We start from the raw sequence: 26111 nt of genomic DNA on the forward strand, positions 1-26111 counted from the left end.
TTCCCTGAGCTTCCAGCCTTTTGTGTGGATGGAAAGATAATGTATTTGTCAAATATATCCTGTTTCTCTCCCTCCCTCCCTCTCTTTCCAAATATGCCCATTGTGTGAAATATATCTTAATTGCTGAATTAGAATTTTGTGGTTGCAGAAATTGAGACTTAAAAATAATAGCAAAAATGCTGAATTCTTCCCTGGTAGAGCTGCTTAGCCAAAAGAAGCAGAAATATTTTCTTCCCCACTGTCCCCAGGGAACCACTTGATTGGCTGAGAGACTGAAAGGACACTTGATTGCAGAAATGCCATTGGACGGAAAACTTGGCTCTTTGGTGCCTCCTGTGTCCTTCCCAGGCTGCTGTCCAGCATGGCCTGTTATTTGAGATCTAATACTCTGGGCTTGTATAAGGAAAAACGGGTATTTACGTATTAAAAACACAGGAAAAATCAGGAAACACCTCTTGCAAAGAGGCAAAGGGTCAAAGCTAGGGGGAGGCACAGAAGGGGAAGGGGGTGTCAGGAGATGGACAAGGAGACCAGCAGCTGTATTGGCCTGGCACAGCTGGGAAGCAGGGACAAAAACATCTGAATGGCTCTGGCGATAGAGAGTGCCGGGGAAATAGAGATCAAGCCAGAGAGCGACAGCAGCGAAATTGAGACAGACAAACAAAATTAGCGAGGAGAAAACAAGGGGGAGGAAGATGCATCCTAGCAGCCACCAACATTGCCTTCGTCAGGGAGGGGGGGGGGAGAGAAAGACATACAATCTGGGCTCTAGCGATGACACTGGGGCAGGATTCTTCACCGTGATGCGGTGCAAATGACCTTTGCTGGAAGTACCGTAGCTCAGTGGCACAGCGCCCAACTTTCTGCATGGAGAAAAAGGCCCAGGTTCAATCCACAGCAGCCCTTGGTAGGGCAGGGAGAGTCCCCCCTGTCTGAAATCCTAGGGAGTCACTGCCAGCCAGAGTAGGCAATAGAGAGCCAGGTGTATTCTCACCTAGGCAGCTTCCTGGGGGTGGCATGCCAGTGGCGGGTGTAAAGGTAAAGGGACCCTTGACCATTAGGTCCAGTCGTGGCCGACTCTGGGGTTGCGGCGCTCATCTCGCTTTATTGGCCGAGGGAGCCGGCGTACAGCTTCCAGGTCATGTGGCCAGCATGACTAAGCCACTTCTGGCGAACTAGAGCAGTGCACGGAAATACCGTTTACCTTCCCGCTGGAGTGGTACCTATTGATCTACTTGCACTTCATGCTTTTGAACTGCTAGGTTGGTTTAGCCCACAGCACCACCTGCGTCCCAGTGGCGGGTGTAGCTAGAGATAAAATGGGGTTGCGGCCAGGGGCAGAAGTGGGTAGAGCAATGGCTGTTCCTGTTACACAGTAGGATTGATTTCACCCATGCAAATGTCAGACTCACCTGGATATGTATCTCTCTGTCCGGGTGAGCGAGAGCCATTGGAGCAGGGCAAGGGCGCATTTCAGCCAGGACAAAGCTCTTGAGGAGGATGCAGAGGGGTGTGTGGATGTGGCCTGAGTAGCATCCTAAGGGCTTGGAAGGCCTCTGTTGGCCTCTAGGACTGTCATTCCCCACCCCTGACGTAAGTCACAATCAGGGCTAGGTAAAGGTAAAGGGACCCCTGACCGTTAGGTCCAGTCGCGGACTACTCTGGGGTTGCGGCGCTCATCTCGCTTTATTGGCCGAGGCAGCCAGCGTAAAGCTTCTGGGTCATGTGGCCAGCATGACTAAGCCGGTTCTGGAGAACCAGAGCAGCGCACGGAAACACTGTTTACCTTCCCACTGGAGTGGTACCTATTGATCTACTTGCACTTTGACGTGCTTTCGAACTGCTAGGTTGGCAGGAGCTGGGACTGAGCAATGGGAGCTCACCCCATTGCGGGGATTCGAACCGCCGACCTTCTGATCAGCAAGCCCTAGGCTCTGTGGTTTAACCCACAGCACCACCTGCATCCCTTACAATTAGGGCTACCTACCGACCAAAGGACACCATCTTGCTTTTTCGGCAACAAACTAATTGGACGAACGCCACCGTATTTGCACATGGCTGAAAAACTCAGCAGAAGTGAGATACTGATGGAAGTCAGGGCCTTTTCCTGCCATCAGGCCATAGATCCTGGGTGCTGTCAAGACAGCCCTAGCAGGAGTTTGTCCATAGGGGACAATAGACTTGGAAGCTTTTCTGTGCAGCGCCATCTCCCTGCATGCCACAGAAAGAAAAATCCATGAAACTCTGGAGCCAGACCTGATGAAAGAAGAATTATTTATTGTATAACCTGGTCAGAAATCTAGGCTGGGATACCGTTCTTTATCACTTGACAGGATGCTACACAGCTTACGACTGGCGGTTCCAAGCTCATGGGGAGTCCATTGAATTACCCAGTGGTCATCGGTATTTGCCTCAAGCGGTGATCCCAAAGTGCAATAGAGACAGAAAGAAGGGAGGATGGGGAAGATGAGGGAAGTGATGTGAGCAAGGTGTTAATGGAAGTCAGTAGCAGAGCTGGGTTGCCCTGGACAGAAGAGAAAGGAAACTTGAGCTACTGTCTCACTAAGCTCACGGAGGCAAGGAACGGCTTATCAGATATCGAAATATACAGATGGGAATGGAACCCAGCTGCTGTGATTCCCAGTCATATCCCCCCACCCACCCACCCTCTACCATCAACAGACCAACCGTGCTTTGACACCACCATAAATCCCTCCCTCCCCCAGCAGCTCGCCAGTTTGGCTGGTAGCCAGATCCCCTTTGCGCAGCCCCGGCTGTCTATCGTTAAGATGCTCTGGGGTGATGGAGTGGGAACGGTGGCTTATTAATACGCCGGTGCCCCATTAGAAACATCTGCATCGATGGGGGAATGTGGGGGGGCAGGTGGGGGGAAGGGAGGGGTATTAATGAATTGCACCCCCGCAGGGATGCCTAAATAGGAAGCTCTTTTATTCACTGGAGGAATCTGAGCATCTGTGTGCACGTGTGTGTGCGTGTGCGCATGTTGGTTATGGGGTGGGGTGGTAAAATTGAGGGGCGAGGCTCCCCATCCTGCACCCCACATCTCTACTGACTTTTTGCTCTCCCCCCTTCTGTGCAATGAGTCCATTACACACTTTGTCACTGTGATCTGTCTCTTACCTTCACCTCCCAGAAATACGGCAGCATTGAGGCTGTTCCATCTGGCGCTACTACCAAACATCTCCCTCCTCCTCTCTCTTCACTTCACCCCCTTCACCCCCCACCGCCCAAGACTCTCCCCCACCCCACAGCTGCTCTGCCACACAGCAAGAATGGAGGAGCATCACAGAGGAAGTGAGGTTAGCTATGGCTCTATTTGTAACACAGCCACAACCAAACAAAAGACATCTATCTATGGAGCTTGGTCTTCTGCATGCCAGAAAATCAAGACTCCTGAATTGTGGCATAGTCACCCAGATTTGAGTGAACTGGTTCTGGTCCCTCTGCGCATGCCCAGAGACTGAATCTTCTGTATGACTACTTCGCATCTCCCAGAGTGGAGGCCTGGCATGCAAAATATACATCTTTTTTCCAGGGACTGTGATAAGAATTAGGGAGGACACAGTGGCCTTCTCAGCAGGTGAGTTTTAACAGGCTTTCGATCATCCTGTGGCATGATGGCTATCACTTGGAAAGAGTGGCTACCTACGTAGTACCAGGAAACCAAAATGGGAGCTGGTCTTCAGTGGAACAAAGGTTAAGGATGATGCCTCCAGGAGGTGGCAAAGTCATTTGCCAGGACCTTGTCAAAGGGCATCATGGACTGGTTGGCTGCAGAGGAGTGGTGGGAGGAACCCGCTGGGGAACCACCAAGGGAAGAAGACTCAAAGCCTAGGGGTTGGTGGTGGGACAATGATGAGTGGTCAGAGGGAGAAGACAGGGAGGAGGTAGTGTCAGAAGCTGAGGAGGTAACAGGTCTTAGTGAGCTGGGAGAGTTGGTGGCAGAGAGCAGTCCAGAATCAGAGGCAGAGGCTGAAGCAGGAGAGGAGGGAGGCCAAGAGGCAGAGGTGAGTCAGGCTTGTGAAGAGGCATGGGTGTGTCTCCAATTCCTGCTGCAACAAGCTCCCCTCCCCATTGGCCTTCCAGAACCAGGAGAGGCATGAAGTGGGAGGTGCAAAGACAGACACAGGCACAGTTTCTAATTGCTTGGGGGAAATCCCTGGAAAAGAGGAGACATAGCTGGCTGTGGGGAGGTAGGGAAACTTTAGTCTTGGCAACTGCTTAATCAGGCAAAACCTGACAGAGATGAGTTGCTGTTCTCATTAGACCTGACACTCCTGTGCAGATCCTGCTTTGCTAATAAAGAGTCAACTCCAACTTGCTCAGTGTGTTTTACTGCTGGCTTGCTCCTGTTAAAGGGTCAATTTCCTCAACAGCAACACCATTCTCCCTTTGGATGGAGCTGAAAGCAGCATGAGAGAGCAGCTTCCTCATAGCTAAAAGGACACACTGAGAATGCCATGCCCGGGTACCCCCATCCAAAAATCTTAGAGCAGGGGTGCGGAACACTTTTCAGTGCAAGGGCCAAAATTCCCTCCTGAGTAACCTTCCAGGGGCCAAATGGTGGGCAGGGCCAATGGAAAAAGTGGGCACTCATGCGCGCTCTATCCAGGCAAGCAGGAAGAGGACACATTCCAGCCAGGCTGGGAAACACTTGCGGAGGATGCCTACCAAGGCTGGTAAGGGATGTGGCCTGGGGAGAGGGGAGTATCAAGGACCATATAGGGCTGGAGGACTGCTGATGGGCCCCCTGGGGCTGAGGTTCCTCATCCCTGCCTTAGAGCCAAGATTGGGTCTCTCCTCAAGCCCATGTGACCAAAGAAGGGAGGGAAGAGAAAGGTGCCTTTCAAAGACTAATTACCTAAAGATGAGTATCTGAGGTTTGTTAGCATGGGTTTCTCTCTCCAGCCCCCCACTCCTCTCATCAGTCAGCGCAGCCGCTGGAGGAGAGAAGAAAGTGAAGACATAAAAAAGATCTGGCAGATGAAAGGAAGAAACTGGAGATGAAAACCCAACTGTTTCCTAATTGCGCTGTGGACTTCCTCTAATGGGCGCCACCTTCCTGTTTGCTCACGCATGCGAGTGTGCGCAACACACTCTTTGATGGGGCGAAGTGGGGGGGAGAAAGGATTGTGCTAAAGGCCTGATCTCAGACTAGGCCTTTCGCATTGCAGGATATCAAAGTGGTGCCAATCAAATTTCCCAAGCACTCAAGCAATGCTATGCAGAAGACACCTGGGGACAGAGCGCCCTGCAGACGACTTGTTCCTTCTGCAGTCATCCCAATTTGCTTGCACAAAGCTTCTGTAGAGGTTTGGCTATGTCTGGTCCATAGCTGTCAAGTGTCCCTTATTTGAAGGGACAGTCCCTTATTCCAGCGCCATGTCCCGCTGCTGTCCCTTATTGATGGATGTCCCTTAAATGATGTCCCTTAAATTTCAAAGGAAGCAGCTCCTCTCCCTCCCTCCCTGCCGGCCAGGGAGGAGGGAGGCTCCAACTGTGTTGCTTGGCTGTGTTGCTCACCCAATAAGAAGTCTAAGAATGACTGGGGGGGTGGAGCTTGCATTCCTTGTGTGTGGCTAGTTAATGCAAGCGGAGGGGGGTTTTGAATGCTGGACGCCATTTTGTTGCACGTGCTGCTGCAAACTTTGCAGTGCAAAGCCAGGCTGGGGAGCCATCTTAAGTTGAGGCTGCATAGGCCTTGTGGTGCATGTGATTCAGATTCTATTCAGTTGAACCTCTGGTTACAAAGTTGGTTGGACAGTGTTCTCGAAGCTACCAGCATGAGCTTGACCAGACTGCAGGAGGACAGGAAGACCGGTGTGCCTGGAACAGGTGAGGCTGCAGGCCCCTTATTTTGGCTGCTGGTCCCTTATTTTCAAGGCTGCTGGTCCCTTATTTTCAAATCTGTAAGTTGACAGCTATGGTCTGGTCTTTATTGGGCCTCTTGGGCTTGCCGATCGTAAGGACAGCAGTTCAAATCTGTGTGATGGGGTGAGCTCCCGTTCTTCTGTCCCAGCTTCTGCCAACCTAGCAATTCAAAAGTCTACCAGTGCAAGTAGATAAATAGGTACCGTTGAGACAGGAAGGTTTCTGTGCACTTTGGCACTCGTCATAGTCCTCTGTGTGCCTGTAGTGGTTTGGTCATGCTGGCCACACAACTTGGAAAGCTGTCTATGAATAAATACCAGCTCCCTTGGCCTAAAAAGTGAGATGAGCGCCACACCCCACAGTCGCCTTTGACTGGACTTAACCATCCAGGAGTCCTTTACTTTTACCTTACCTTTTCTGATTTGTCTGCAGGGATGTTAGATGACAATGAGCCTCAGAGGTGGATTTACGGGAGCGCAACCGGTTTGCCCACACTGGGCACTGAGCCGAGAGTGTGCCACAGGAGGTACCACAACAGTGACTTAGAATGGAAGGTGAGAGGTGGACGGGTGCTGAATTTTGGCCTCACACAGGGCGCCGTTGAAATTTGAAATCCCAAAGTCTGCCAAGTACTTGAAATTGAACCCATGCACCCAAGTCACTATCTAGTGGGAGGAATCTCCTCTGCGACACACCCCACATTGACGTGAAGGGGAGCTGCCCTCAAGCACTCCTCCCATTCATTTCAGTGGGGTCTTGGGCAGGAAAACTTCCTGTTGCTGAATTGTGCCCTTTATTTTATTTTCCAGTCGAAGAGCATCCATAACTGGGAATGCGGAATGCATACATAACAATTTGGACTGGGAGAAATTGCATGGAAACTTTTCTCAATGTGTTTTGCTTTTCTCCTGCTTAACAGCCCTTTGCTTCCTTAAGAGAGGGCTCCGCTAATCCTCTCCTTCCTTCCTTCCTTCCTTCCTTCCTTCCTTCCTTCCTTCCTTCCTTCATGCCATCTTATGCCAGCTCCTGCTCTCTGGAGATAGCTTGGGAGGTGAGCTGTGGCTCCTAATGTGCTAAGACAAGGAAAATCACTGTCAATCTCCTCAACGTGAAGGCACTAGAGCAGAAGGGTGCCTGCAAGCACACTCAAGGAGCCCTCAGGCCCCGGCGGCAAAAAAAGAGGACGAGGCAAACGGCCACATGGACAACAGTGGTGCGCTCCATCAGGGCCGCATGTGTGATGTGTTTCGAGGGAAAGGGAAGGTGGAGGACTTTCAGAAAACGCTTGGGGATTTGGGCTCAGAATGTGCTTCTTGGAAGGGAGAAGGAGCTAAAGAACCACTTCAGACAGTAGGCCCAGACTGGCTGACAGGCAAGACCAAGGATTGAGTCCTGTGCTAGTTCCATTGAATCGAACGGATTTAATTTAATCCCCATTTCTTTAAAGGGTCTTTCCCATTGGGTACAATCATAAATGCCTGCCTCTGTGCCCTTCTATTTACCTTCCCCTGGGCCCCATTTATTATTATTTTTAGTAGTAGTATCACAATCATCATAGTTATTGGTAGCGTTTTCTATTTATTTATTTATTTATTTGTTTGTACTTACAGTTCCACGCCCCCCCCCTTCACCGAATGTTCCTGGGGGAGGGATTATAAAAATATGACAATGAAAACACGGGAGAAAACAAGTCCATTATATTAAAATGAGAGAATCACAAAGGGAACCTATAACAAACTTAACGAGCTGGGATAGCTCAGTGGGTAGAGCATGAGACTTCTTAATCTCAGGGCTCCACTCTGGGCAAAACATTCCTGCATTGCAGGGGGCTGGACCCTGCGTGGTCTCTTCCGAATCCACAGTTCTTTAGAAGGCTGATCGCCGAAGAACGGATGCTTTTGAATTACGGTGCTGGAGGAGACTCTTGAGAGTCCCATGGACTGCAAGAAGATCAAACCTATCCATTCTGAAGGAAATCAGCCCTGAGTGCTCACTGGAAGGACAGATCCTGAAGCTGAGGCTCCAATACTTTGGCCACCTCATGAGAAGAGAAGACTCCCTGGAAAAGACCCTGATGTTGGGAAAGATGGAGGGCACAAGGAGAAGGGGACGACAGAGGATGAGATGGTTGGATAGTGTTCTCGAAGCTACCAGCATGAGTTTGACCAAACTGCGGGAGGCAGTGGAAGACAGGAGTGCCTGGCGTGCTCTGGTCCATGGGCTCACGAAGAGTCGGACACGACTAAACGACTAAACAACAACATGATTCTATGAAATAGCATCAGTTTAGGAGGTAACCAAGGTCTGTTTGAAGAGGTGCATCTTGACCAGCCATCTAAAAGCACGCAGTGATGGTGCCAGATGCATCTTGGTGCCTGGGGGAGCCACCACAGAGAAGCCCCTCCCCCCAGCACTACTATGTCTCATAGGATAATCATTACTAACGATATCATTACCATCATTGTTATTATTTTCCATGGGTGTTCTGGCATTTACTCAAGGATCTAAAATGCTCAGGCGCTTTCTATAAGGAGACTCATCCATTGCATAAGAATGTCCTGCATAAGAATCTCAAATCTGAACCAAAAGCTTTTGTACTGGGTATAGTGGGGTAAAGAGATACCAAGACAAGATAAAAAAATTGTTCTTATCTGCAACAACTGCAACAAGAGTTTTATTAGCCCAGAAATGGAAACAGCATGAAGTACCAACAAAAGAAGAGTGGCAGACAAAAATGATGGACTTTGCAGAACTGGCGGAACTGGCGGGAAGAATCCAGAACTAGTGAGATCAAGTATTCCAAAAAGACTGGAACAAATTTATATTATATTTGAAAGACAGCTGTGAGCAATTAACATCATTAGCAGGGTTATCTGAAGATTTGTAAGATGAACTAGTTATCTATTCAGGTTGAGTAATTTAATATCTTAAGTAATGATATAACAAGAATAGGAAAGGAAGTGAAATGCAAAAAAGTAAAATTTAATTTTGTAAACCATTATGCGGGAGGGAGGGAAGCCGTTTAGGCTCGGTTGAGCCAAGAGATTTAATAAGAGGATACAATATTACATATTGTGATTATATGTAAAACTAATAAAAATATATTATTTTTTTTTAAAAAAAAGAATGTCAAATCTGGAGAAGGGCATTCTCCCCCACCTACTTTGTAGGGAAGAGTGCACATGTATTGCCCCTCGTTTTCCAGTTAGGCTTTATGCCCCAAACTGGATTTTGGATTTCGTTCCTAAAATTGGATAGCCATTTGTTTCCAGCAGGGGTAGTCAACAGGTGTCCTCCAAATGTTGTGGGACTCCAACTCCCATCAGCCCTATCCAGCATGGCCAATGGGAGCTGTAGTCCAACAAGAGCTAGAAGGGACCCCATTGGCTACCCCTGATTTACACTATAACAATATGTAAGTGAGTTCTGCTTAGTTCAGTGAGGCTTACTTGCTGGATAAGCGGGTTTGGGATGGCAGTCTCATTCTCAGGTGTGTGTTTTTCCCCTGATGCCATATGTGAGAAGTATAGCAACATCTATTATAGGAGCTGTTTTCATCCTTTTGTTCTCCAGAAATATGTTTGGCGTCATCTCTTGTTTTCTCTGTTACAATAGGCTCAACCCAGTGCAAAGTGTGATATCATTATTAGAGTCAGGACTACACTTCTAGTAACAGGGTTGTTCCAAACTACTTAGTTGGCACACTGACAGAGAATAGGCAACCTGTTTTCTGCAACCTGGTGGCGCGTGGCAAAATATTCTGTACTGGATAAGCCAGGACACCCTGCTATTATTATATGTTCCATTGTTTCTGATTTATCGCTGCATTTCCTAGAAGTTCCTATAGCTTCTGTCTTTGTTATGTATATATTTTGATGGTTGGAATAATAGAATCATAGAATCATAGAGCTGGCAAAAATCCACCAACAGCATACAAATCAATATGGCTAACCTGATCCAAAACACCCACCCACCCCACTCACACATGAAAACAAAGCCAACCACAAATGAACAACCACACCCTAAGCCAACCCCAACCTCTTTCACCACCAAAGGAACACAAGCAAACAGCAAAGAACCTGCACAAGCAACGCTGACACCAAACCCTACATATAGTAAGTAAAATAGAAACATCGCCACCCGACCCCACCCCCACCCCACCCATCTTTCCCCCTCCTCCACCTCTTTTCTCCTTTTCTTCCTAATGTCTCAACAAATGGAACTGATTTGTAAAAATGTTACATGGGGAAAAAAATATGAGAGAGAGACATTGCACACACTTTTGTAAATCAAGAAAATGTTTAATAATAATAAAACAGAACTGTAGAGTTGGAAGGGACCCCAAGGGCCATCTAGTCCAACCCCCTGCAATGCAGGAATCTTGGCTAAAGCACCCAGGACAGAGGGCCACCCAACGTCTGCTTTAAAACCTCCATGGAAGGAGAGTCCACAACTTACCGAGGGAGACCTTTCCGCTGTTGAACAGCACTTACTGTCAGAAAGTTTTCCCCACTGGTTCGAGTCCTACCCTCCAGAGCAGGAGAAAGCAAGCTTGTTCCTCTTCCTTGCGACAGCCCTTGAGATATCTGAAGGTGGCTATCATAGCTCCTCTCAGTCTCCTCCTTTCCAAGCTAAACATACCCAACTCCTTTGACCGTTCCTCATAAGGCTTGATTTCCAGACCCTTGATCATGTAGCAATTACATGATCTCAAAAAGCATGATAAAGCCGTCACTTTCTGCTTTAATTGAGCTGCTTTGAGCTGTTTGACTTATGAGACCGCAGCAGACTTGCCAAAACTGGTACTCTTCAGATGTCTTAGAGGACAACTTCCAGGTGCCTCGTTGATATGGCTGGTGCCGATGAGAGCTGGACTCCGAAACATCTGCAGTGCATCAGGTTAGGATAGGCTGGGTTATGCTCACGTTTTCTCTAGGCCAGCTGTAGTATGTTGAGAAGGAGCTGGTTATTAAGTGAGTTTACAGAAATGTTTTATGCTGCTCTGTGCTGCTTTCAGGGCGCTTAATTTCATTCAGTAACATTTTATGTATTTACTTCTCCTATGTAACTCACCATGGGATCATTTGCCAATGAAGAGCAGCACAGGAAACTGTACAGAAATACATTAAAACAAAAAAGAAACAAAAATCCCCTGTGAGAATTCACATAGGCAGATATATTTTTTCCTAATTTTGTCACACGGATCACTTATTTTTAGGGCTGTCATTCAGTCAAAGAAATCTTATTCTGTGAGTTTTAGCAGATCGGCTGAATGGCTGAATTGCCATGAATTTGCATGTGAAGAAATAGTCCTAAAATGGTGGAAGCACACATTTTAATTCTGTGATGGGGAACCTATGATGTCCTTCTTGGTGTTTGTTGTTGGTGGACTCTCATCAGCTCCAGCCAACGTTCCCCAGTGCTAAGGCATGATGGGAGTTGTAGTCCAACATTGCCTGATCAGCCGCATGTGTTCCCCATTCCTGATTCAGACGATGCCAAACATTTCTCTCATAAGAGATCATCTTGAAAGAGGCACCCCTGTTGTAAGTACTTGCATTAAAAAATAATTTTACCAATTTAAATATCTGCTGCCTGATTAACTGGGCGCACCTTGTTAGTCAAATCAAAACATTTGAAATCAATAGAGTCCTTGATATGGCTCCAATCCTAGGCACAGTTATCCTGCATCAAAACCCCTTTGAAGTCTCTGAAATTTCCTTCCAAGTAAACCCATGCAAGCTGCAAGCATTGAGCTTCTAATTCTGTGTATCTGCTTGGGAGGCCAACTGATGAGCCTTAGGAATGTGGCGTAACTGCTGCTCTGCCAGTCGAGAGGGGGAGTCAGTAGGCCAGATGGCCTCTGCCACCAGTGGGTCCCCAGTATGGACAAAGAAAGCTCTGCTTGCATAGATAGAGTCACAGAATTGCGGATTTGGAAGGGTCTATGGGAATGTTCAGGGAGGCAGGAGAGGATATATTGTTTAATAAAATCCTTCCTAACTTGCCCTAGCAAGTTCCTTTACTTAGCAGAGTGCATTCCTCTTTTAAACACACAGCGGTTAGCTTGTTTCAAGCTCGTTTAAGCTTCTCAATATATGATTCCTGGTAATCCCCCTTTCTCCCCCTTAAAAAGAATAGACACGACACAATCTTGTGTAAAAAGTATAAAAGAAGTTTACTCACATATTCAGTTCACAGATGGATCCATCCCAGGCTGGAAGTTGTCACTTAAAGTTTTTATTATTATTATTATTTTGTAGAAACCTCCACAGTGAAGTGAGGATTGAAACCTCCTTGCCTGGAGCCCTGGGGAGCCACTACCAGTCAGCGTAGATAGTACTGAACCAGATGGCCCAGTGGCTTGACTCAAGGTAAGTCAGAATTTTATGTTCCTAATGTCTCCGAAGTCCTTTTCCAAAGTACTCAATTCATTTTACATTACCTCTGACCGATTTATACATATATCACTTAGGAAGACAGGCGAACTAATACCAGTGTACTGGAAGAAGCAAAGATCGCAAGTGTCAAAGCAATGATTCTTCAACATCAACTTCATTGGGCTGGTCATGTTGTGCGGGTGCCTGATTATCGTCTTCCAAAGCAACTACTCTATTCCGAACATAAAAATGGAAAGCATAATGCTGGTGGTCAACAAAAGAGGTTTAAAGATGCTCTCAAAGCAAATCCTTAAAAATGTAGTATAAACACCGATAACTGGGAAACACTGCCCTGTGTGCGCTCCAGTTGGAGAACAGCCTTACCAAAGGTGTCATGGGCTTTGAAGACGCTTGAACTCAGGATGAAAAGGAGAAATGCGCTAAGAGGAAGGCACTCTTGGCAAACCCTCACCGTGATCAACTCCCACCCAGAAACCCACTGTGGAAGGATGTGTCCAGAATTGGCCTCCACAGTCACTTACGGACTCACTGTTAAAACCGTGTTCATGGAAGACAATCTTACTCAGCTACGAGTGACAGAAGGAGGAGGAGGAGGAGGAGGAGGAGGAGGAGGAGGAGGAGGAGGAGGAGGAGGAAAGAAATAAAGCAGGACTATGGCCTTTTGGGCTGCATGTGGGTGGCTGCATTTTAACACTGCCCCTCTCCACACACACACAAAAAATCCCTTTCTTGCACCTATTAAAAAATGCACATTGGGGCAAAACCTATGTTGAACTTTGCTCCTTGTCACACGATGATTTTCTATACAGTGGTACCTCGGTTTAAGAACTTAATTTATTCCAGAGGTCTGTTCTTAACCTGAAACTGTTCTTAACCTGAAGCACCACCTTAGCTAGTGGGGCCTCCTGCTGCTGCTGCGCCACCGGAGCACGATTTCTGTTCTCATCCTGAAGCAAAGTTCTTAACCCGAGGTAATATTTCTGGGTCAGCGGAGTCTGTAACCTGAAGCGTCTGTAACCTGAAGCGTCTGTAACCCGAGGTACCACCGTACAGAAAAGCAGGGTCAAAATGATTGGAAATTAATAGCCCAAAGTTTAATGTTAACACTTGGGGGTTTTGTATGCAATGCCTCTATTGGAGCATGCGCCACAACCTCAAAACCTTTATTGCTAGATGCCACCAGTTGTATTATTGAACCTGACCAGCTAAGGTGGGGTCCATTTGCAAGGCAAAATACATATCTTGCCCCACCAAAACCACCAGTCGGAGAACTGAGCACCTCTCGACAGTGCAGAAAATCAATCCACCCACTGGCCTATGGAAAGGAATACGATGTTGCTAACAGCGAAGTAGTCTTGCAACTAAACTCACAAAAGTTGTTCTCCTGCAATAAAATGAAATAAAACAGCCTACTGAGGGCTGTTAGAGGAGGGATGGAGAATTCTGTTCCTCCTCTGGCAACCCTCTTGCTTTTCGTGCTGAGTGCAGCGGGAGGATGAAACACGCTGTCAGCCCCCACCCACCCATATAATGAGATTTTAAAAGTGTTCTGAGATAGAACAATATAGTTGCAATAGACTGAAAGGCCATCTACTCACCACCTCACAACTGGCACCCACAAGCCCCTCACAAATGAACCCAGAAACAGATTACTCAAAACATTTCAGATTCGCAAGTGCAATTTGGCTGATCCTCATGAGCGTACGTGTTTATTGCATGGCACTGCCTCATGGGCTCTGTAGTGCTTGCAGGCTAGACCCAAAGGTGGATGGGTTGAATCTGCCACTCAGGTGGATTGCAGGCCTCACATCCCCTTGGAGACCACCTGCTCTTTGTAGGTCACAAGAAGACCTACAGGTGTGTAAAAAGGGAAAGATGTATGTGGCCTCCCTGTAAAAGGTGACACCGAGGTATTTTGGGAACACAGGAAATGGAAGCAGAAGAGTTAAAGCATTTGTGGCAGATTTAGCTGCAAGACTACATGATGCATATAGCTATAGTGGGCGTGACAACGACAAAAGCTTCTCAGGCCAGGCTGAATATGTCAAAATCATGGCAGATTGGGCATAACCAGCAGAATTTTCAGAGCGGGATTCTGAATTATGTGAACAGCGATATTCCACTGGAATTCCTCTCTTTGTTTGTACGCTTTGGGCACAATCCAGCCCAAGTTAGGCATTTTATAGGCCCATTCATTTCAGCAGGAGAGTTAAACCCCTCCTGAAATGTCTCCGCTCAAAACGGATGAGGCCGTAAAGTGCTTAACATTGGCTAATCAGCATGCCTATTGGCCCTCGCCCATTGCCAAAAGTGGGCCTAAAAGCGCATTCCGATCGAAGGCACCAAACCCACTGGCTTTGTTGGGTTGGTGGAGTTTTAGCTGGCTGAAAGCCATTGAGGATCGAGGGGGGCAAGCACCGAGGATCCACCGCCGCTGCTTATTAATGGGTCACTTTTGTTTGGAGAGTGCAAGGGGAAAACAAGGCTGCCCATGGAATCTTTGATTAATGGGACCTTTTCAGATGAAAAGAAATAAAGATGTATTGAGACGTGTGCTAATGACACCCTATTATGTTGCGCACTCCTCGGCATTTAGTCGCCCTGCTATTATCCATCGCGAGTTTCCAAACACAGCTGAAATTGATCCCTGCAGGGTTCTCTCCCCCCACCCCACCCCGCCTTCCTCTCGCTGGCAAAGCAAACCAGGAACTGAATGAGGGTCAGTTGATGGTTTGCTAGCTTCTAAAAAAAGAAAGGAAAAGAAAAAGCCAAGGATCAGGAGAAGCTGGAGTGATGGTTTCAGTAAATATTGTGTGCTTTGGGGGCAGGGAGGGAGGTAGAATACACCAAGGTCACCCACCCACCCACCCCATCACAACTTTGAGGCTGTGTACCTTTACAATACCTTTAAAGCACATTTGAATCACATTTCCACCCTCAAAAAAAGTATAGCCCCCTCCCAGAGTTACGATTCCCAGCAATAAACTGCAGTGACCATAATTCTTTTTTGGAGGGGGGGAGGTGCTTCCAATGTGCTTTGAAGGTACGTTGTGCACACAGCCTGATGCATTTGCAAGCGAAGGCTTTATATGCGTGCATAAACTATATGATATTTTTATCCAAGGATCTCAGGACAATGCACTGGCTGCCTCTTTAGCTGAAATCGATTTTCATGCTGAGATGTAACCCAGCAAAACACCCGTTGGGATGACAAGGGGGAGTCTTGTATGCATCAAAGACCCTCGCCCCTCCCCTCATTGTTAACAGTGGCCCCAAGTGTTGTGCTTTATCTCTCCCCGTAGACGGAATTGTCGTAATTTATATGGGGGGAATAAAAGGGTACAATCCTGGTGCAGAGAGCGAAATCTGCCCCTTGCCTCTAGTTGACTCCAGGTTTTCTGCATTGCTCCCTCCCCACATTCTCTTCCTTAGGCACACAGGAGTGTGGCCAAGTGTTGGGAACGGACTTCTATGTATGCAATAAGAAAACACCTGTCATAATGTGTCTTTGAATGGCATCCATTCACTTGCATGGGAGAAAGTGAAGGCATTGGAGGCAGGTCCATAAGGACAAAGGGGCCTCTGTTTTACCAGTCTCCGTCTGCCCTCAGCTAGCCCCCACTGACTTGCCTTTTTTACATACAATTAGTCCGGGGGCGGGGCAGCTCTGGCTGCCAGATTGCTCCTTCTTAGGCTCACTTTTGCTCTGGTAGAACTTAGCAGAGAGGAGAAAGGGGGCGAGGCTAGATTTGACATCCTGTAATTAACTCTGGTGCCACCTACTGTTGGCCTCCCAGCATTCCGCCCTACCAGCCCCAAAGGGGTCCGGCCACTACTAAGTAAAGGGGTGTATATATATCCAGGGTCATGTGTGAGGCTGAGGCTGACCTATGGTCCCTGGGAAACTCAATGGCTAGACTCTAGAGTAGCAAACCTGCTTCTATCTAAGCAAACCTGACCCTTCATAGCGCCACCCTGGGTGCTCTTTCTGGGTGATGTTAGAGTGTGACAGAATGTGAGAAACTGGGTTTTTTGTGGGTAGGCAGGACCTAGAACAATAAAGTTGTCGTTTGGACAGGACAGAGCACTCCTTGTTCAGGATTTCAGTAACTCCATTCTGTTCCCCATCCACCACCCATTTCTGGATTTTTTTCTCTGACAGTAGCCAGATATGCTCAGTCTGCAACATAGTCAGTCCTCATTGGGCTATTTTGGGTTTTCCTCTCCTTTGGGGATTTTGTTACTTCTATAAACTTTGAGGTTCCCTTGAGCCTGTTGTATAGCTCCCTCCTTCTGAGTGGGCAATGCCATTTTGGCAACAAGAGCAACAACACTCAGAAAATCAAGGTTGCTATTAGGATGGATGGATAGATTCTATAATCTATTTACCTACCTGTTGATTGATTGCTCTATCAGTCTATCGGAACCTGCCATTTGTACCTTAAAAATGCATCTGTTTGATTTATCAGAATGACCCGTTAAATATAAATTCCAGTCTTTACCTGATCAAATGAGCTGCTAAAGAGGCATGGAGCTCAGTGGCTGTTCTGCAGGCTGTTGAGTCATCAGATGCAGCTGAGCGGGAAGCAGCTCAGCAGGGCTACCCATCAGGGCAGGGTGAGTGCAGGGATTCATCCCCTAGTGAAGGAGCCCCGATACTGCAGTCTCACGTGCTGCTGCACCAGTGAAGGCCAGATTCCTTCCAAACTCTTGAACAGCTGAGAGCTGGGATAGACTTCCTTGGCTACCTCTCTAGGTCTCCTTTTACATGGAATCAGAGACACTTTGTTGTTACTCCTCCATCTGTTTCCAGCCCCACCAATAGCTGCAACATGATGGGGATGGAAGAATGCTGAGTGGCGGAGCCTTGAAGGTGGAGAACAGATCTGGGGACTGAGATGAGAATTGTTAGGGGAGAAGTGGTACAAGGCCCCAGTGTTTGTGGTTCTCAGATCTCCAGCCTTTTCTTCTTCCCCCCTTTAAAATAACTTTTTTTAAAAGTTGTTTTGTTTTTTTACGTTCCTTACAGGTGCATTGCTGATGAAGCCCCTGCCATCCAACCATCTTAATTTGCCCAGAGCAATATATATGTGATATTATTCTTGCTTCCTCATCTTTGTGAGTTCAGCAGAGTGCATCCCTTTGCAGTTTAAAAGGGAAGCTTAGATAGGCTAGTTATAGCTTTTTAGTTTAAGTAATCCAGGATGCTTTAAGGCAGACTGGATTCTCCTGGTATTTCCCCGTTTTCTCCCCATTAAAACAATAACCACGCAGACAGTCTTGTAAAAGGTGAAAAAAATAACATTTACTCACTCAGAATACTTGTTGAAGAGTAACAGGTACAGCATCTTTCTTCCAGTAGGCTTAAAATGGTCATCTAGTTACAAGGACATAATTCAGTCTAATTTAAATTGTAATCTGAGCTGTGGCTCAGACTTAGCAGATGTTCTCGCATGGCTGGAATGATGGTGAAAGAGCAAAGAGGAAGTGCCTATGCACTCCCCCTGATGGGGCACAGTGGGCGCGTCTCTCAGAGTTCTCTCTAGGAAACTTACAGGAAGAAACTCTGAGGGCTTCAGCTCCTGTCATGTGCCTGTCTAGCAAACATGCATTGTCGGTTTGGCTGCATTGTAAATATCTTAATATCCAAACTTAATAGTTCTTAATAGCCCTGCCCCCTCCCTTTGGACAGTAACTTTTCAACGCTGGTTCCAGGTTCGTGTGGGCCTTAGGGCAATAGAGCAGCACCAAAGGAACATAGGAAACCACCTTATACTGAGTTGGGTCCCTCTAGCTCACTGTTGTCAAACACTGACTGCTGGTAGGTCTCCAAGACCCATCTGGAAATGCCATGAATTGAACCCGAGACCTTCTGCATGCACAGAAGATGCTCTGCCACTGAACTGCGGCCCCTTCCCAACTTTCTCTTTTTTGAGGCCTGATTTTCCAACCACACCACTCATTCCCTCTCCTGAGAGGGCCCCTGGACCTCTGCCCTCATGGCGCCACTGGGAGCTGCACACGAGCATGGAACTTACCCTGCCATTCAGCAAGGAGAAGCAGCTGCCAGAGGTGGCCAATCTGGTGTCCCCTTAAAGGGCAGCAGAGTCAGAGATTGATAGATCTGGACTGGGGGCGGGGGGAGGCGTGGGATTCACTCCGGAGACATTCTCCTGCACAAGACCCAATGAAATGAAGAGTTGGGTGGGTGGGGACTGTGCCATATCCCGTCTGGCTCTTCTCAGTCTGGCCTGTGCCAGAGGATTCCCCAGTGGATTACATGCTTGTTCCATTGAATAATGGAGGGACGTCCCTTGGAATGGCTCACCTTTGCCCACCCAGATGAGGTAAAAGACAGAGCCCATGGCTCAGAAGCAACCCCGAAACCCCTGACTCCCTTTGGTGAACAAAAGGACACTACTTGATGGCCCCCCGCTGAAAAATAACCATAATAACTGGGGGAGGTTGAGAAGTGGCCCTTGCAAAAGATTGATTTGCTGGGTGGGCCAGAGGACAGGCCCTCTGCTGCTGCTGCTAGAGAGGGGTGTGTGTGTGTGCAGAGAGAGAATGGGGGAGGGAAGAGGGATGGGGAGATTCTTTTGACATAAGGTCTCTAACATCCCTTCCTCCTGGGTGATTTTACAACCAGCCACATAAAGGTACACTCCAAATATCCTCCTTCCTTCCCTATCCCCCCCCCCATTCTATTGTTTCCAACCCCTTAGCTGTCGTCCCCCCCCCACCTCATCTATCTCGCTTCATCTTGTCAGGGCTGCGTAGATCTGATTTGTCTGGGGCTGGGTCTTTTCTTTCCCTCGTTCGTTCGTTCGTTCTTTCTTTCCTTCCTTCCTTCTCCCTCTTTCTTTCTTTCTTAAGAGTAGGGAGTGACAGATGGCGGGCCCGCTTTCCCCCGAGAGCGAGATCTCCCTACATGCGAGCGCATGTCAATCACCGCAGCTCATGTGATAACTCCAGCGGATGACGTGCCAGCCATATGGTCTGGCATCAGAGTTGGTACCCCCTCTGCCTGCGCGAAGCGTGCCACTTCCCTCCTCCTTTTGGATAAGACACTGAAGGAGACGGGGTGGACCTCAAGGAGCCTGTGCCTCTCTTTTTTTCCTCTCTCTCTCTCTCTTCCTCTTCTTCCTCCCCTCTAATTCTCTCCCCCCCCCTTACTCCCAAAAGATGCGGGGTCCGAGGACTTGAAGATTCCTCCGCTCAGCTTTGGAGGTAAGTTATGTAAGGAAGAGAGAGCGGGGCAGAAACTTGAAAGGATGGGGTCACGCAACTTGCCTCCCCACCCCACCCCACCCCCGGCCACCTTCTTGGATCTCTCCCTCACTACAGATCTTATCTCTCTTTCTATCGACGCCCCCCCCCTTCTGCGCACACACAATTTATTTGTATCTTTGGGGGAAGAATGGCTAGAGAGGGGGATGCGCGCGGGGGGGTGGGGTGGAATAAGCTATCTCTAGGCAAGATTTTTTTTATAGATCCAAAATCGCTTATGTAGCAAAGATCGGTTTTGCATGAGATGTGTGTGTGTATTTTTAAATAGATCTCAGCAGCCTTTGTGGCACGTTCAAAGATACCATTTAAAAAATAAGAATAAGAATCAAGCAGAGATCTGAGCAGACGATCCGGTGAAATACAATTTTCCAATTATATTTAAAAATAATAATAATAGAAAGAAAACCCGTGCAGCCTTATCATTGAATCGAAGCTGTAGCACTTATCGGAGTGAACGGCACTCTCTTCAGCTCATCTACGGAGCTGTTGGTTTTTAGCTTGAGGGGGGTTTTTAGGAGTGGGTGCGTGTGTTGGGTGATCTTTCCCCATTCTTCTTCTTCTTCCTCTTTTTTGTGAAAACTGGCTCCCACCCCTACCCAAGCAAAACACAGCGAGGGCAAATGCTCGCACAGGAACTGCCAAGCGATCCCTCGGTTCCTCGTAGTTTTGGAGCAAAAGGCTCCCTAGGAAAATGGTCTTCAGCGGGGTCTGCATGTGGGCTAATGGAGCCAGTGTAGGGAGGGAGACAGGCGGAAAGCAGGAGCGACTGGAACCGGGTGGGATCTAGCGATTCTGCAAGAGCATCGAGTAGCTCAGGGAGCTTTTTAAATAATAATAATAATAATAATAATAATAATAATAATAATAATAATAATAATAATAATAATAATAAAAAATTAATTGATTGAATGATCGATCAACGTGTTATATACCCAGAATGTTCTTTTAGAGGTTTAGGTACGAAACCATTCCCTGAAAAAGAAATAGTGTTGGCAGGACTCGAACAGTTTAAACAAAAACAGGACGGGGGAAAATTGTCAGGAACGAGAAGTTATGAGGGTTGGGATGTGATGGAGGAACGAGAGGATGGGGGTGGCTGGGGGCAGCGGGATACAAAGTTCCAAATTCTAACATTTCGTTCTAATATTAACATTAACCTTGATTTAAAAAAGAAAAAAGAAAACCACCCAGAAATTGCGCTGGACCATTGGGTTATCAAGCTTCGGGTGGGATGGGACGGAGAAACCGGAGAGAAAAGTTAGAGATTTCGCTTGGCATTCTCTAGATCTCCGCCTCAAAGCTCTCCAGAGATATAAACAGAGGCAGGCTAGCTGGAAGAGATCGACGTATATATACGAGCCGGGGAGGCAGAGGAGATGGGGCATAGCGATTCTAAATTCCCTTGAAGATGATCGCATAAACATGAACCTTAAATTAAAACAAAAACAAATAAACAGCCCCGTAAAGAAATCGGAGAAAATATCCGCTACATTTCAACAACAACAAAACGAAAGGGTGTGTGTGAGAGAGAGGGGGAGAAGGAGGGAGGGAGGGAGAGAGAGAGACAGAGACTGTCTGTAATGAACCGGATCTATCAGAAATATTGCACCAATTCCGCAGCAAAGCAATGGAGACACCAATTAATTTTAATCACACTTTAAAACGAGTCAATTGCTTTTATGGAGGGGAGGGGGGGAGCGCGGTTTCAGGCCAGTTCTAAGCCGCTCTCCCATCCCCTCCTCCTCCTACAAAAGCTCTGCTTAAATTAGACTCCCGTTAAAAGTATGGGTGGGAGTGGGGAGGGAGCGGGAGATTTTGTCTCTGATCGAGCGGAAGGTAACCAGGATTATTTTGACGAGAGCCGCTGCACCTACTTCGAGGCAGAACGTTTAGGAGAAGAGTGCAATAAAAAGGTTGAGTCAGGCTTTAAGAAGCGCCCTATCTTATTATGATCTGGGGGGTGCAGAGGAGTGAAAATGCAGGAATTAAGGGAGGGGGGGGGTAAAGGCCAGAACCCCACGACTTCCTTCTCTAAAACACGCTCTGGAATGTTTAGCGAATCGTCAGCGCGTCGGATCCGGATGGGGATCACGGTTAATCGATTTGATCCATTTTTAAAAGAAAAGAAAAACAGGACTTCAAAGAACAAATTATGGGGTTCGAGAACAAATGCAGAACCGTGAAAGGGGTGGGTGGGTGGCTCTTAAGCACGTCCAAAGAACGGATTCCACCCAGCCTCCCGGAAGAGCCACCTGGCATGTTCCAATGACAGCGCAAAGGCATATATTTTGGGACGCGACGCTCTGCACATCCTTGCAGATCGTAGGCAAAAGTTATGTTATTTTGCTTGGGGAGGGAAGGCCCGTTCAGCCTTGGATGGGATGGGAAATCTATCCATGCCTTGGTAGTCCTAGATGTGCTTGAAACCGTGGACCAGTCAAGGTTGCTATAGGATGAAGTTCCAACAGTCCGGAATAGTTTGGATGACGCGCGTGCTTAGAGTTAGGGCTGCTGAGGCTCTGAAAGAAACTTGTGCTCTTATTTCTCGTTTCCATTCCTTCGTCCCTTCCCTCCCCACCCTCTGTGTGCGCCCCCATCCCCTCCCTCCCTCCCTCCTCCGCCCCCATGTCACCTCTGCAGCCACCATGTTGACGCGACTCTTCAGCGAGCCCAGCCTGATCCCAGAAGTTCAGAAATTCTCCAGCTGGGCAGACGACTGCGACGACGACGACGACGAGGACGACGAGGCCAGCGATAAAGATGAGCGGAAGGGCAAGAGCTGCCCTCTCCAGGACGAGCAGACCGACGGGGAGGCCAAAGACGACCACGACTTAGGGGGCGAGGAGGAGGAGGAGGAAGAAGAAGAAGAAGGGGTCGAGGAGGCGGAAGGGGATCGCCCCAAGAAACGGGGCCCCAAAAAGAGGAAGATGACCAAGGCCCGGCTGGAGCGCTCCAAGTTGAGGCGCCAAAAGGCCAACGCCCGCGAGAGGAACCGCATGCACGACTTGAACGCCGCCTTGGACAACCTCCGCAAGGTGGTGCCTTGCTACTCCAAGACTCAGAAGCTGTCTAAGATCGAGACGCTGAGGCTGGCCAAGAACTACATCTGGGCCCTGTCGGAGATCTTGCGCTCGGGCAAGAGGCCGGACTTGGTGTCCTACGTACAGACTTTGTGCAAAGGCTTGTCTCAGCCCACCACCAACTTGGTGGCGGGCTGCCTGCAGCTCAACTCGAGGAATTTCCTGACCGAGCAAGGCCAGGAGGCCGGCAGGTACCACGGGCCCAACTCCACCTTTGCCATGCACCCTTACACCTACCAGTGCTCGCGGCTCTCCGGCGCGCAGTGCGCTTCCAGCACCATGGCTAGCTCCCACGCCCTGCGGACGCACGCCTACTGCGCCACCTACGAGTCGCTCTATGGGAACGCGTCGCCAGACTACAATAGCTCGGAATACGACGGGCCCCTGAGCCCTCCTTTGTGCGTGAATGGGAATTTCTCCCTCAAGCAAGACTCTTCCCCAGACCACGAGAAAAACTACCACTATTCTATGCACTACTCCGCCCTCCCGAGTTCTCGCCCGTCCGGCCACAATTTGGTGTTCGGGTCTTCTGGGATGCGCAGCGGCGTCCACTCGGAGAACGTTTTGCCTTATGAGATGCACCTCCACCACGACAGAGGTCCCATGTACGAGGAGCTCAATGCTTTTTTCCATAATTAACAACTCCTCCCGCCTTTGGGCTCCCCTTCTGGTTCCACGCCTAACCAGGGCCACCTGTAGATCCCCAGTGGGTTGCGTTCGCGAAAGGGATAGGCGTGTGTGTGGTTCTGTGCGCGCGTGTGGGCGATTTTTATTTGGGGTGGGGGGCAACGGTCCTTGGCCTTCTCGAAGCCCCTGCTCGCCTCTTCCCGAGAGCTGCAACTTTGCATTCAACTGTGAGCCACTTTCCCTCGCAGTTAGAGAGAACTAATCTAAATAATAATAATAATAATATTAACAACAACAACAACAATAACACCCATCCCCTTCCCTAAACCTATTGAGCCGGGCGTACTTGTTTCAAAGCAGCGTGTGGAAGGCGGGTTCAGCCCGATCTACAAGACACTTAGGCCGAAGCCACGGACTTGACTCACTTCGAATCCGCTGGGATTCGATGGGGTCGATTCTGTTTGAAGTCAATGGTCTTCGGCTTAAATGAGGAGTCGACGGAGCTGATGAAGCGCCCTGTTTCCTATGGGACTCCTTACTTGACTGGGAGTTGGGGTGTAAACCGGATCTGAGACCTGGTCTCCTCCTCTGCCCCAATTACTAATAAAAGAAATCTGGTGCAATATATGCTCTAATGCAATTTTATATATATGAGAAAGCAAACTATATAGCTTCGTGGACTGTTTAGCTGAGGTCTTGACTATCTAGAAAGGAGGGTTTTAGATCCAAATCGGAAGTGCTATTAAGGGAGGGGGGAAACCTCAAATTTATGGGGAGTGTGTGTGAGGGGGAGTCAAAGGTTCGCCCCACCTTAAGCGATTGCCTATATTGAGCAATGCTCAATATAGGCATTTAATCTAGAGACCAGAATGGCTGTAGAGCGAAACAATTCAGTACAGGGCAGGAGATGGTGGGGGGAGGGGGGCTTTCCATCATTCCAGCAATTGATTCAAGAATTCCCCGAAAGTTTAATCTATTTAAGGACGTGCTTGTTTGTTTGTTTTTTAAAAATACGTTTGCAAACTTTAAGTCAGACTTTCGATGCAGTGAGAACTTTAAAAAAGCAATAAAGGGGCAAAACAGATGATAAATATATTCTATCTTTATCTATGCAAGTAGGTACTGAAACTAGGGAAAAAGTTTTTAAAATGAAGGAAAAGGAAAACAAAAATGAAAAATGAAAAACAACAACAACCAAGAATCCATATGAGATATTAAAAATATGGACCAACAAACTCGCTGAGGTTTAAAATCGAGCACTTTTTTGATTTGGGGGAAACGGACTGTGGTATGTTTCCCTGGTATTTAACAATCACTGACTTTTTGAAACCACCCTTGTAACCCCAAGTAACTTATTTTCCAAAATTCGTGTGTCATACTGTTTTTTACCTGTTTTAAAAACGTTAATGAAAAAAAAGTGGAAAAAAAGATTTTTATGAAATGACAAAAATGTTTTGTTATGCATGGATAGGAGGGGGAAACGCAAATATGCAAAATTTAAAGGTGATGTGAAAAATAACACTGATTATTATGCTTAATTCTTACGTTGGCTAGTTTCCCCCCCTCCCAATTAATAGTAACTCTTAATTTCTTTCTTTCTGTAATGCGTTTTTTGGGGGGAGAAATACGTTTATGTAACAATACACCAGTATATAAATCTCGATATAAAAACCAACATCTTCGAAAGACTCAAACTGGTATATTTTTCCCCCAACAGAGTAATGATTCATTTCTCCTTCCTTTGATGACTTGCTTTACAGCCAGTGGGATATGTCAAAATATTGTCTCAGATTCCCGACCCCAACCCCTTATTTTAATATGGCCCTGCATCACCTTTAAACATACCAGCATTTTTAAAAAAATAAATAAATAATCAAAAGCAAAAGGCACACATTGATATTGATTGATATTTTTAAAAACAAAACTCAACAACGTTTTACTAAAAAACAACAAGACCAGAAAAGTTGTAGCGCAGATTGAAATGTCTATTGGACACCAGAAGTGCATTGTGTGTGTGCGTGTGTACATGTGTGTTTGGTTTCCTTAAGATGAATAAATATTTATGTCAAAATGATATCCTAAAGTCCAAGAGGGAAAGGGGAGGGGGAGAGATTTTTCCAAGTCTTGTTTTAACAAAGGAGAGTTATTTTCTCTATTGTTTGTTTTGTTTGTTTGCGGCAAACTCTGTCTTGTTCGGTTCACACATTTTGGAGAGGACACTTTTGTAAGACGGGCTGCCTTTTCCGCGTCTGTCTGGCCTTCTAAAATCTCTCTTTCTCTCCCCCCCCCCTGAATAATACTCATCAAAAGGTGAAGACCCTCTATGAATAGAAGATATATAACCCCTCCTCACCCCACACCGCGCCCCTATCACGAGCATCTCTGAAAAATCAGGAACACTAGGGAAAGGTTCCCTTGCAAACATTCTGTGTAGTTGTGGGGTTTGGGTTTTGTTTGTTCGGTTTTTTTGGGTTTTTTAAATGCATGCATTGTTTAGGGGAAGAAGAAGAAGGGATAAAAAAACAAAACAGAAAGGGGAGGGTGTGTGTGTCAAGCCCTGGTCTTCAATGGTATGTTTTAAGCATTAATTTGCAGATCTTTCCGGAAATGCATCCGAACACTTTTTGACAGGCTGAGAGCTGCGAGTCAGCTATGATCTTATTCAAACGTGTAATGAAGGAGCGTCCTAAGACGACAATTAATAAATATTAGATGTTTACTCCCTCAGGTTTGCTAGTTTACTTCAAACAAGTCTATATATATATATATATATATATATATATATATGCGCGAGACCCCATTCTTTCATTGTAGCCAGACA

At 47.3% G+C, this 26111-nt stretch overlaps 1 protein-coding gene across 2 annotated transcripts; it reads left to right on the forward strand.

Moving 5' to 3' along the window:
- Positions 1-19200: 19200 nt before the first annotated feature.
- On the forward strand, positions 19201-25364 carry NEUROD2 (neuronal differentiation 2). 2 transcript variants are annotated; one of them, XM_081168749.1, is made up of 2 exons: positions 19201-19523; positions 22224-25364. In XM_081168749.1, the coding sequence occupies exon 2, from the start codon at positions 22229-22231 to the stop codon at positions 23300-23302; it is 1074 nt and encodes a 357-aa protein (XP_081024875.1). In that variant the 5' UTR covers positions 19201-19523; positions 22224-22228; the 3' UTR covers positions 23303-25364. The 2 variants fall into 2 exon arrangements, with proteins under 2 accessions (XP_081024875.1, XP_081024876.1); XM_081168750.1 differs by lacking the exon at positions 19201-19523 and adding an exon at positions 19607-21496.
- The last annotated feature ends 747 nt before the right edge of the window (positions 25365-26111 follow it).

Source organism: Podarcis bocagei (assembly GCF_964188305.1).
Source record: "Podarcis bocagei genome assembly, chromosome: 13".
In the NCBI taxonomy this organism is placed as follows: domain Eukaryota; kingdom Metazoa; phylum Chordata; class Lepidosauria; order Squamata; family Lacertidae; genus Podarcis; species Podarcis bocagei.